The sequence below is a fragment of the Trichechus manatus genome, unplaced genomic scaffold (assembly GCF_000243295.1).
Source record: "Trichechus manatus latirostris isolate Lorelei unplaced genomic scaffold, TriManLat1.0 scaffold00089, whole genome shotgun sequence".
Taxonomy (NCBI): domain Eukaryota; kingdom Metazoa; phylum Chordata; class Mammalia; order Sirenia; family Trichechidae; genus Trichechus; species Trichechus manatus.
In genome coordinates, this window is record NW_004444025.1 from 4,126,975 (window position 1) to 4,140,357 (window position 13,383).

Here is a 13,383-nt window from a genome sequence, read left to right on the forward strand (position 1 = left end):
GTACCACTGAATTCGCTTGTAACGAGCCAAATTTCCTAAGTGCTGAGCTCATCAGATAACCTTAGATGGCATCAAGGCACCTGTGTTATTTTCCGATTGCACACTGGGCTGGTATTGTGAGGATGGGCTGCTGCTTGTTAATTTAGGAGCTGTTCACACACATTTCTGAAAAGAGGCATGTGCCGACAGACTTGATTCTAATCCTGCATCTCCAAAGCCTGAATCATACCACTTCAAGACAGCTTTCACTCCCCCTTACCTTAGTCTGCTTGCTCTAGCCTAGTGTGGGATCCTTTAAAATTTGTTTAACTTCATATTGAATTACATTATGCAAGCAGAAGAGCGTACCTGTTTGTTTGCTGCATGTTCATAGCGCCAGTGCCCAGATCAAGAAACAAATTATTGGCATCCTGTAACTGTTCTATGTCCCTTTTGGGGACCATGCGTTAAGAATGGCCGGTGATCTGTTGTTCTTGGGCTTGGAGAAGGCCTTAAGGAATAGAGGGAATTACCCAAATAAGAGGAGGGTATGTTGTGGTGCTGTAGATCCTAAACTTTGCATTCATTTCTCCTTGTTTTCTTATTAAAGTGAATAGAGAGAAAAAGATTCCTTACAGAAAGTTCGTTAGATGGAAATAATTAGACTGGACTTTTGGGGGAGTCATGGAGTAAGCTTTCACTTGGGAACAGGATGCCAGGCTCCCTTTCTTTCAGGCACCCCTAATCTTTATGAGGAGCCCCGGTGGCAAAGTGGTTAAGAGCTCGGCTGCTAACCAAAAGGTCGGCAGTTGGAATCCACCAGGCGCTCCTTGGAAACCCTATGGGGGCAGTTCTGCTTTGTCCCACAGGGTTGCTGTGAGTTGGAATTGACTCGATGGCAAAGAGTTTGGTTGTTTGTTTTTTTAAAATCTTTATGAGGAATCTCTGAGAGGTGGAAACAGTTAAAGTGCTTGGCTGTTTGTGTCCACCCAGAGGCGTCTTGGAAGAAAATTCTGGTGATCTACTTCCGAAAAATCAGCCACTGAAAACCCTATGGAGCATAGTTCTATTCTGACAGACGTGGGATTGCCATGAGTCAGCACTGACTTGATGGCAACTGTTTTTTTTTAATCCGAGGCCTTAGTTTTTTCACTTCAAACCGACCTCTCTCAATTGTGAATTGTGGCTTTTGAGTTAATTTTTCATTACATGTAGTGATTGTTACTTTTTATCACCCGCAGAGTGTAAGTAAGCTAGAGAGACTACAGAAATGTGTTGATTTGTGTGGACAAATCTCAAATCCAAATATCAGATCAAAATAGCCACCTTTCACTTTTCTGTTCAGCTCTGACTCCAGCTGCCCGTGCAGCACTTCTCTGTCCGACCCTCGCCATGCGGAGCTGGGTCAGGTCTCCCAAGTTAAAAGGACACTGTCCTTCAGGCTGCCAGTCGGCCCGAGACTTCAGATGCCAGCTGCAGGCTTGGGAGTGCTTTCCTTGCTTCTGACCTGCTGGCTACTAATTCCAGGGTTTCCCAAGACCCCTTCAGGGTGCCAGCTGCAAGATCAGGGCCCCCTGGGTTCCCTCACTTCTGACCTACTGGCTACCAGGATACCAGCCGTAAGCTCAGGGGTTCCCAGCCCCCCTCACTTCTGACCTGCTGGCCCCCACTACTCCTTTGGTTTGGTAATTCCCTGGAGTGAATCATAGAACTCATGGAAGGTGCTATGCATACGGTGACAACTTTATTATAGCGAAAAAGGATACAGACAGAGATGCACAGGGTCTGGGAGGGTTCCCAGTGTGGGGCTCGCGTGTCCCAGAAGGGGACACACTACCCTCCCCCGTGCATGGACAACTTTCACCAGCCGTGGAGCTTTGGTGCTCAGAGGTTTTATTGGGGGTTTCGTTAGGTAATGCAGACTCCAGCCTCTCTCCCCTGAGGTCAGCAGATACCACGAGGTGATCATGGTGGGTCCTTCTGGCCTGGCCAGCCCCTGCCCAGAGTCACCTCATCACCTTACCGGTATAACCTGTTAGTTAGGTCTGCTCTGGAGTCCCTTTTGCAGACACCTAAGTTCCAAGGTTTTTTTGGAGGTGGGTTTTTTCCTCAGGTGGCAAATCTGTAATGGATTGGAGGAGGGGCCCCGGAGCTTGAGATTGGAAGGGCCTGGAGAGGGGTCTGGCCGCAGCAGAACTGTGCTCAGGTGGAGCGGAGGTTTTAATCATGGGCAGAGAGGGTGGAGAGGTGTTAGAGTACCTGATAACTGCCCTCTCTGATCTAAACGGCCCCTGTGCCATTTCTTGACAGATGGGGCACTTTTCTCTAGGACCCCGCCGTTCCTGGGACAGAATATTGGAAACATGCAAAAAGCAGCTTAAAAAAGCTGAAACCGTAGTCTCCCTCCCTTTTCCGTAACGCACGGGTTCATGACATTCTGTACTTCTGGCCCTCCCTTCCAGCGTCTGGCCAGGTTCACCCGTGTTGTGTCGGCATCTGTGACCACAGTGGCACTTCCAGGCAAACACACTGAACTGCTCGTGGGGCGTGGGAGTCCAGTGAGGGACCGCAGCTTTGTTCTAGATGTGTACACGGTGTACACGCTGGTGTACGCCCTGCATTTCATGGGTGAACGGTGGGAGGGAAGTAGAGAACTTGACCCTGACCAGGGCTGCGATAGAGCTGATGATATATGAGAGCAGGACACCCAGTATGATAATGAGTAGTAGTGTAAGTACCTAGGTAAATGTATGATGCTGTTTCAGGGAAGACCGAGAAAACAGTGATTGAATTAAGAGAGAGAACAGACTTTTGGGCACCAAATGTCTAAACTTAGTGTTCTCTAAGCTATCCTATCAGCTGCTCCAATTTCTCAGGAGAGTGGTTGTGATAATATAATTATTACTTGCTTTCCGTTTAATGAAGACATCTTAGAACTCCCATGTGAGTATGAGGAAAATTGGGGTCATACAGAGACATCCCTTTTAAGTACAGTAATTGTGGTTTTGATTTGCATCTCTGCTGTATTACATTTTATCAGATTTTGAACTGTGGAACTAAGGGCTGCTAAGGGGAGGAACAAAAGAAATAGCATTTTCACTTTTTAAGTCTCAAAGTCCTTTCTGTTGAAGCTACCAGATGAGTCAGTTTGTCGTGAACACGAGGTGTTGAAGCCTCTATAGAAACTTGTGCAGTAGTTAAGTGAGAGAGACGGAGAGAGAGAAAGCATGTGTGCAGGCTCATTAGACAAAGAAGTACACTGCTTGTAAGTAAATTCATATCATCCTTTTTTTTTTTTTTAATAACTTTTTTTTTTTTTTTGGTGAAAGTTTGCACAGCAAGTTAGGTTCCCACTTAACAATTTCTACACGGTTTGCTCAGTGACATTGGTCACAGTTCACAGCATGTCAGCCTTCTCATTATTTCTGCTCTGGTTGTTCCATTTCCAGTAATCTAGTTTCCCTGCTCCCTTGCCTTCTCATCTTTGCTTTACAGTAAGTGTTGACCATTTGGTCTTATGTAGATGATTTTGTAAAGGAGCACAATACTCAGGGTGATATTGTTTATTTTATGAACCAGTCTTATTTAGCTAAAAGGTGATCTCATGAAATAGTTTTGGTTCAGGGTTTAAAGAGTATCTCAGGGCGATAGTCTTGGGGAGTCCTCCAGTCTCAACTGGTCTAGTAAGTCCGGACTTTTTAAGAATTTGCATTGTGTTCCACGTTTTGCTCCCATTCTGTCAGGATCCATCTATTGAGTTCCTGATCAGAACGGTCGGTAGTAGTAGCCGGGCACCAGCTAGTTCTTTTGGTCTCAGGGTTGATGAGGTCTTGCATTTCAGAATTTTAACACAAATACTCATTGTTAATAAACCAACCTGAAAGTTTCTGTTGAGCAACCACCATGTCTAAGACCTGTACAAGATACAAAGGTGAATATCGAGACCTAGTTCTTATATTCAAAGAACTTATGATCTAGTTAGAATGATAAGACAAGTATCATAGTCTATTGCAAAGCACTTATGTGTTAAGTGTTAAAAGTGTGGTTAAAAAAATTTATAGAGGAATTCAAGGGAAAAAGGATCTTTTAGCTTATCAGGAAAGTCTTGATGAATATGATGGAATTTTTACTAAGGAAATGGTTCTCAAATGTTTGGTCCCCGGACAAGTAGCAATAGCTCCCTAGGAACTTGTTAGAAATGTAAATTCTCAGGTTCCATCCCAGACCTACTGAATCTGAAAACCCGCATGTGGGCCTAGCAATCTGTGTTTATAAGCAAAGGAGCCCTGGTGGCGTAGTGGTTAAGGTTAAGCGTCTGGCTGCTAGGCTCCTAACCAAAAGGTCGATGGTCAAACCCATCAGCCACTCTACTTCTGTAAAAGACTACAGCCTGGGAAACTCTATGGGGCAATTCTGCTCTGTCCTATAGGGTTGCTGTGCATTAGAATCGACTCCACGGCAATGGGTTTGGGTTTTTTTGGGGGGGAGGGGTGGTTTAAGTGCCAAGGAAGTGATGGCTCAAAGGTGTGCTGACTGAATTTAGGGAGAGGCAATAACTGGCAGAGTCCCTGCGGGGTGCAAACAGTCAAATAATGCTCCTGTCTGCTAACTGAAAGGTTAGAAGTTTGAGTCCACCCAGAGGCACCTCAGAAGAAAGGTCTGGTGATTCACTTCTGAAAAATCAGCCACTGAAGACCCTGTGGAGCACAGTTCTACTCTGACAGACGTGGGCTTGCCATGAGTTGGAGCTGACTCCCTAGTACCTGGTTTACTGGTAATAACTAGCACCACAGTAAGTGCCTGGTTAAAGATGGCTCGCTGAACAAAGGGGATGCCCAGAAGAGGGTTAGCGTTCCCTGTGCCGTTGGGCTTAGTTTCTGCTTAAGGGGATTCTTCCTGAATGCAGTTAGGTCTTTAATATTATTTCATCCAAATGCCGTTTGTAACCATCTCGTCACTTTCATCTCTTAACTGTTCCAATTATTTAAAGTGTTTGTATCTCCCAAGTAAGGAATAAAATTTGCATTTTATAACAATATTTGAAGCCATTTGGAAGTGTAAAAACACTTATCAGAATGATCGAACAGCTTTGTGACTAACTATTACGTAGATGTACGCACAGAATAGATGTTTTAAAAAGAGATTTCACGTTCTTTCATCAGGTCCTGGATAAATATCTTTTGGAGATTGAATTTTTAAAACGAAACTTCACTTTTTCTTTACATAGAGGTGGAATTTATTCTCCCACTGTTTCCTCTCCGTATTTTATAAAATTCTGTTATTTTGGCATTTTTAAAGCTCTCTCCCAAATCAACATTGAACTTATACTTTCATTTCGTTTTAGACTCGGTAAAGCTAAGCATCCCTGGTGGTGCAGTGGTTAAATGCTCAGCTGCTGACTAAAAGGTTGGCAGTTCAAACCAACCAACCACTTCACAGGAGAAAAAATCTGACAATCTGCTCCCGTAAGATTCTAGCCTAGGAAACCCTTTGGGGCAGGTCTGCTCTGTCACATGGGGTCGCCATGAGTCGCAATCAACTTGATGGCACGCAACAGTGACAACATGGAGGAGCTTTAGGGGTCATACACGTAATAATGTCTTAAGGTAATTGAGATCAGTCCATTGTAGTTTCTTGTAACAGGATTTGACTTGTATTTCAGGGATCTGTGCTTTTTAACTCTTCTAAAAGGAAAAAATGCTTTCTCTGTGAACTCACAGTACTTTGAAAAGGTTGTATTGATTCTGTAACATTATTCTCATTTTACAGATAAAATATGGTAGTGTCAGAAGGCAAAGTTGCGCTGCCTTTGTCTTCACATTCTAGTAGTTCCAGGCTTTTTCCGTTTGAATATGCCTAGGAATTCAGTGCAAGAGTTTTGAGGGGTTATGGTTTCTCATTTATTGTTATTATTATTATTTTTTCATGAAGTTTTTTGTTTGACTAAAGTACCGAGGTGTCCCAGCTGTCCTGCCCCCTATAACCTGCTATACATGAAGCCCTCCATTTGGCGATAGGCTGTTTGGGTAACCATCTCTGAGTTGCTATGGGTAGAATTTTGCAAGGTTGCAAAGTAAGACCTGTCAGCTGACACTGCTTCACATGAGGGCCATTAAGAGGGTGTTGTGGCCAATGTCAGAACAACCTTGCAGCTGAAGGCAAGTCACTGCGTTTACCTAAAGCCATATGAATAGGTCTTGTGACTGATTAATTGACTACTACATAATCTCCAGCTAGGGAGCGCAGATGGGGTGAGTCATTCCAAGCTGCTCAACCTGTTGAGTGTTTTTGTCTTTAGCTAACCAGAGTACAAGCTTAGGAACAAAAGTAGGAAGTGGGATTTGGACTGGTCTATGTTTATTATGGGGCTGCTGAGAGCAAGTTTTATAACTTGGATGGATGCATCTGACTTCCTAAGTCGTTAAGGGCTTAATTTACGTAACAAATGAATGTTCCTTTTTTTCCCCTGACTTTTGAAAGAGGAAATTAGGAGGCTGCTGCCAAGTAGTTTGTCTCACTGCTGTGTAGGGAGTGAACAATTACTCAGAGCTGCTGGTCACAGCGGAATATCCCTTAAATGACAAAGGACCTTCCAAAATTGTGTCCAAGTCCATGTTGATGGTCAGGATAAACCGGAAGAACGTGAAACCGCTCAAGGCATGTGTGGTGGCACGGCGAAGACCACAAACCGGCCAGGGGCCTGGCAGGAGTCGGCCAGATGTGTGAGTGATGCCATGTCTGGCGCTGGGAGGACTTACAAGACGTTCTTGTGCAAAAATCTGCGAAAACGTGCCAGGGTAGGAAGGGACACCGGTCACACCACGGAACTCCACAGCAGGTTTGAAGCTTTCATTGTACTTTAAAGTCTAGGAGAAATTTTGGCTTAATTCACTGAGTGCCAAGCAGATGAAATTGTGTTGATTTGACGGTTATTTTTTGAGAGTGCTTCTGAGTAGGGGAGATGGGGTCGCTGGTGGGCGTGCAGAGGCAAGTCTTTATAGAAAAGGTGCAGGCATGACTGTTTTTTTGTGTTTCTACTGCCCATCTGCTTTCTTCTTCACTTTTTCTTACCTCTGTGGGGGCCCATTTCTAAGCAGTGATTCCTCCCTGTCCTGTGTCTAAGCTTGGACAATACTATTCACAGTGATCATCAGGGGGAAACGTTGAAGGTCTGAAGTAACAGCACATAGGGCACTGGACTGGGACTCCTCACTGCCTAGTCTGAATGACTGGTGGGCGGTTATGCTTTTCCAGTTGAAGGCAGGCTTGTGAGGGAGAGCCCAGTCTTCTTCTGAAAATTCTTTTCCTGGGAAGGGTGGGATTATGATCAATGCATTTTGTTAATGGAGCTTGTCTAAAAAGGATAACATTCTACCTGTTATACTGGCTACATTCCTTTAAGTTGATTGTTTCATTCATTCTGGGAGAATTCACTAATTTTAGTAGTAGTTCTTTTAAGTGAAACACTATAAATAATTTTTTTTTGCATATCAGTGAAAAGGAAGGATGCTTTGAGAATCAAATTTCATTCTAAAATCTTATGTAGATAGTAAGGAAAGTCAAAGGTTAAGCTCTCATGATCAGTGTGAAAGCAAGTTTCTAAATCCACTTAAATATTTTTTTTCTCTCTTACAGAAGTTTTCTCCAAAGTAATATGCTGCCCTCTTGACCTATAAACTGTTTACCCCATAAATGTGTTTATTGATTTGATTAAAAACAATCGGGATGTAGTTTTTGTCATATAAAACTCGTTGTCTTTCTTTCCTAGAAACTCAGTAAGCCAATACTGTAGTGTAAGAGCCCGGTAGATTGAAGAGATGGGGGAAGTGTGGAAGGCCTTTTATGGGTGTTGGATCACATGCTGCCCACTCAGTTAGAGAGATGTATTTGTAGGGGAGGAGGTAATGGATAATGTGATACAAATACATCTGAGTGATCAGATAAGAATTTCACTTTTATAATATCTATTTTTAATCTGTTTCCTATCACGAAAGGGCAACTGAACGATGAAGAGAGTCCAGGGTTAGCACTCAGTTTATCCGGGTCCTAATCCTGGATTCTGATCCCCAGCTCTGCTGCCCAAGAGCTTTGTAACCATGGGCAAGTCACCTGGCATTTCTGGGCCTCACTCTCCACTGTTAAACCGTGTCATAGGCTTAGATTATTTGAACAATTCCTTCCTGCTCTGTGATTCTAAGATGCAGTTTTAGGGTCTTCTTGTATTCCCGGTTTTTATTATTTTATAGTATTCTCGACCCCCAAATAGTTCTTTTTGGGCTGGGGCAGGCAGGTGTCCACACATTAATTTTTTTTAAAACTTCTAAACTTTTTGATATGAGCTGCTGTTTCTCGTGTTCAATGAGCTTGCTGTTTTTTGGTAGGATTTTAATCATTTTAATCTAAACAACACTTTAAACTTATTCACTATCTCCTTTCCTTATTTTCACTTCCATTAGATTTACTATTTTAGTATATTTGCCAATTAACTGGAATTCATTGCTAGTCGGACCAGTTGTCTTGGTAGACCTCATCCACTTTCTCTTCTCCTTCCTCTAGTCTTGAAACATGTTCGTTGTTTGCAGTGTGTTGCCTGGTTTCCATGAGTTTCTTTAGGACTTGGGCCAGTCTCGAGGACAGAAGTGAATTATTGACAGGAGCTTGCACAGTAAGGATCTGGCTCCCAAACACTCACGAGTTATCTGTTTGTCTAAGTCACATGGCAGTCAGCTAGGTATGACTTCCAGCTCCCTGTGTGCTCTTGGGTATCTTAGGTCAGTAGTTTTAGGTGGTCTTCTTAGTTGAGCACACCGATAAACAGTAACTTTCCAGTTATTCCAAAGGTCAGGAGAAAGATTCCACAAATGTGTGGAGTTGTATTGGATACTTGACAGTGGCTACAGGTGTAAAAGACACACAGCTCAATGCAAAAAGAAACACTTCAGTCTTTCTACCGCAGTTCAGGAGCACTGGTGGCGCAGTGATTAAGCATTCGGCTGCCGACCAAAAGATCGGCAGTTGGAATCCGTCGGCTGCTCCTTGGAAACCCTGTGGGGCAGTTCTACTCTGTCCTGTAGGGTCGCTATGGGTCTAAATCGGCTCGACCGCAATGGGTTTGGGCCTTTTTGGTTTATTGTGGTTCATGTGGCATGGAACATTTCAGGACAGAAGTTAGACTAAATCTTCACCTCCCTCCCTCTTACCCACTATAGTCACAGTTATTGGGGGTCAATTTATATCACAAAATTCCAGAGTCAACAAAAATCTACAGAGTTTGTTGAGACATCTTAAATGGTTTGTCAGTGAAAAATTCTTTGCTGAAATTCGGTTCAAATCTAGTAACTCTTTGAAATATGATGCAGAGTATATGGTGTAGTCTTCAAATAATTGCTTTCAATCTTCTCTCTCAAAATATTGACTACAGTGAAACTGCTGATAACTTTGGATTTTTCAAACTTTCCCAGGAAATTAAGGCTGTTTATATGAGGAGTCTGGGAGTGTTTACCAGACTTATCTCTGAATCATTGTCTCTCTGATGGCAAGAGAACACTTGGCATAACCTTGACTTTAAAGCATACCTTCTACACACGGAAGAGGAACGGAAACAGAGCACTTTAGAGTCAATCGTGCGTTACAGTTTCACATCTTGAAATTTGCATTCAGAAGAAAATCCCTGTATTGCCCTAGAGTCACCAGGACAGAAGGGGCAGACGACTGAATGAGTGTGGCATCTGACTTACCTATATTTTAGACTAATTAATCCTATTAATTAAACAACAACCAAATCCTCAGATGGTTTGTGGTAGTTGCTTCACAAGAAAGTACGTACAGAAGCCAGGGTGTATTTTTCCCCGAGTGAACTGTTTGACAGAGATAAGCTGACCCTGATCCTACCACCCATCTTTATTTATAGGGTTACTGACTAGGAAATACAAAAATAGTCACAGATCTAGAGAGAGATAGGCCAAGGCAGCAGACCAAAGGATTCTGAAGATCTTAGTAAAACACTATTAAGAGAAAGAAGAGACTTTTTCACTGTGTCCTGCCTGTAAAATCACTGTGTGGAAGCCATGCTGCTTTGATGGTGCTTGTTAGAAAAAGCAGCTATTGCACAGGTTGCGTGAAGTTCATAGAGAAACAAACAAACCCGGGTCAGCTGATGGTCTTGTGTTGTGTGACAAGCTTCATAGGAGGTTGTAAATTGCTGGGTGTGGCTCTTTCAGAAGGTTGGGTATTGGCTGTCACAAGTTCTTCTCTCCTTCCTACATTCCTTCCCCGTACACTGATTTTATGTGCTGTGAGTTTTCTTTGACTAGTTCCAAAACCAAAAAACCAGTTGCCGGGAGTCAGTTCCAACTCAGAGAGAGCCTACAGGACAGAGCAGAACTGCCCCACAGGGCTTCCAGGGAGTGGCTGGTAGATTCCAAAACTGCTTGACCACTGCGCTACCAGGGCTCCTGTACAAGAATCTATTTCCACTGGCTGATCTGTGGGGTTTTGGGATGTAATTCAAGAATGATAGAGTGAATGAATGAAGGAATGCAGTGGTGACCTAGTATTCCTGCAGTGTCATGTCTGATGCAGGTTTAAAGAACATTCATCCTTTCCCTCTGAGGCCATGTCTCTTCTTGCAGATGAATTAGAGCAGTCTTAATACAGGGGATTTGAAGTGTATGTGAACTCGCTTCATAGAAGCTGGCAACTAACGGACTTTTGTCTGGGTCTTATTTTGGTAAGTATTGATGACATAACAGGGTAAAGCACTTGTCGGTAGTCACCATAACTCACTGTCTCCAGAATGACAGTGTTCCAGACAGAAGACAAAGTTGCTCTGATTTAGCATCTGCAGATGAGTCAATGTTCAGCTTGAAAGCCTTTTTCCTCAAGTTTCTGCTCAGCTGTACGCTGAACTGAATACTTGCTGAACAGGTCCACGATTCCTGGTTCTCCTGTGATGATTCCTGTTGTAAGTCAGGCTCTGGCTTAGCCTTATCCTTTTATTGTTATAGTAACAAAAGCTGAAGAAATGCAGAACAATACCGTAGCAAGCCCTGGTGGAAATTGGTGAGAGCAATCACTTGTGACCCATCAGCAGTGACCCAAGCTATAATTTGGACTTCGAGTCAAAACTCACCAAAGAGAACCCATAGCCAGCCTCTGGGCTCTAGAAACGCCAGAGTTCCTGGAACTCCTCTTTTCTTCTTTTATGGGGTCCCAAGTTTATATGGGATGTTTGGGTATCTGGTGTACCTATATCCATCACCTGTTGTATCTTCAAGGGTTTAATTCTCCTTTCTCAAATATAGAGGTGGTGGTCAGTGGTTCCCAAATATATGAAGTGCTTTTAAAAATACAGATTCCTGAGCCTCACTTCTCAGGTCCACTAAACCAAATTCCTCGAGGTGGAGCCTGAGAACCTTTGTTGATCCAACAAAAACAAAAAAGCTGTCGGGTAGTTCTAATGATGAGCCAAGTCTGTGAACCACTGAACAGTGGTAGCTGTGGCCCGTTCCTGCACTAGCATTCTGATCACGTCAGGGACCACGAGACACGGAGATGTCGAAGAATGTGAAGACTCTGCCTTGAGTAATTGTCCACGTGAGGGAGCAGGCCACGTGGGTTTTTGAGGAAGTGCTTCTCAGCAGAGGGAACAACAAGTACAGAGACCCTAAGGCAGGAGCATGCCTGGTGTGCATTCTAGGAGGAAAAATGTTTCTGAAGGCGGAGATGGTTTGGATTCAGAGGTAAATGGGCCTTCATGGGTTTGTGAATAGGAAAAAAAAACCTGTTACCATCAAGTCGATTCCAACTCGTAAGGACCCTATAGGACAGGGTAGAACTGCCCCGAAGGGCTTCCAAAGCTGTCATCTTTTCAGAAGCAGATTGTACCATGTTTCTCTCACAGAGCAGCTGGTGCGTTTGAACCGCCGACCTTTCGGTTAACAGCCTAGTGGTTAACCAATGCGCCGCAGGGCTCCTTACTCTGAATGGGGTGGAGGTATATTGGCAGACAAGACTAGCAGCCACCCGTGTGATGGAAGAGGAGAGTGGAAGTTGCCTATCCCCTGTATCTCCCATATCGGCCCTTGTGTGCTACTGAAAGTGGCTGTCATTAGAGCCTCATTTCTTTATATGTAAGCATTGTCCCCTTTGGTCACTAACTGATGCCTTAGTGTAAACTTCTGTTACGAGAACTGTCTCCTCTGTCAGGAGGAACCAGGCCACATGAAGGGCTGAGTGCACTTTGCAGAGCAGTGAGGTCCGACCCTCTCCTTCCCACCTCGGTGGGTAGAACAGAGGGGGAGGCGGCCTGTAGTTGTGCTGATCAGGGACAGACACTTTCAGTGGCTAAATATAAAGTGCAAATAATGTGTCCTTGGTTCTCATCTTCACAGGGAATCCTCCAGCAGGCTGTAACAGACCAAAATGATGTTCAGAAGATAATCTGATCACAAACCTTAGAACTCATGCTTACTGTTGAAAGGTCCTGTGTTTTAAAAGTGCCCTTGACAACTGAAATACTTAAAAATATTTTAACAGGTGTATTTTTCAGAGTGGGTCAAAGCACACTATCTCGTATTTCTCCTTTTCTTTTTAAATGCCTCTCTATTTCTGTGTTTTACATTGCTACTAAAATTCTTTTTAGTATTTTTCTCTAATATTTTTTCCAATTATCAGAATGAATGAATTGTATTACAGAACGTTTTTAAAATACAAGCAAATATCAAAATGAAAACCCAAATCACCGATAATGCTGTCACAGAAGTTCAACTACTGTTAACACTTTCTGTTGCCTTCTGATTCTTTCTTGGTGCACGGGTGTAAGTTGCATTGTGTTAACTGGAATCTTTTCCAGTCAGTGTGGTATCGTGACCACTTTCCCAAGTCATTAAAATGTTTTGGAGAATATGTTTTTTTTTTAATTGTACTTGAGGTGAAGGCTTACAGAACAAATATTTTCTCATGAAACAGTAGTATACATATTGTTTTATGACATTGGTTAACAACCCCACAACATGTCAACCCTCTCCCTTCTCAACCTTTTCTTTTTTTGGTGAAAATATACATAGCCAAAGATACACCATTTCAAAAATTTCTACATGCGCAGTTCAGTGACATCGACTACGCTGTTCCAGTTGTGCTGCTATTCTCACTTTAGATGAAGGCTTACAGAACAAAATAGTTTCTCATTTAACAGTTACTACACATGTTGCCCCGTGACAATGGTTAACAACCGCACAACACATCAACACTATCCTTACTCAACATTGGGTTCCCTATCACCAGCTTTCCTGTCCCCTTCTGCCTTCTGGCCCTTGTCCCTGGACTGCTGTGCCTCATTAGTCCCATTTGGTTTTATGGGGCTGTCCATTCCCCGGCTAAATGGTGAACCTCGGAAATGACTTC

General features: G+C 43.3%; 1 protein-coding gene across 6 annotated transcripts in view; it reads left to right on the forward strand.

The window, feature by feature from the left end:
- The window catches only part of FNIP2 (folliculin interacting protein 2), a 177,244-nt gene that overhangs the window by 41,405 nt on the left and 122,456 nt on the right, over positions 1–13,383 (forward strand). For 2 of the 6 annotated variants that reach the window (XR_002824936.1, XM_023736611.1), the window contains exon 1: positions 6,082–6,817. The exons of 1 other annotated variant lie outside the window; for it this stretch is intronic. Coding sequence is in view for 4 of the 5 variants with exons in the window: in XM_023736611.1 (XP_023592379.1) it covers positions 6,639–6,817 (179 nt within the window). In the remaining variant the exon portion in view is untranslated. Of the gene's footprint in view, positions 1–6,081; positions 6,818–13,383 lie in introns of those variants that run through there. 3 more of the 6 variants (XM_023736615.1, XM_023736614.1, XM_023736612.1) reach the window with 3 other exon arrangements.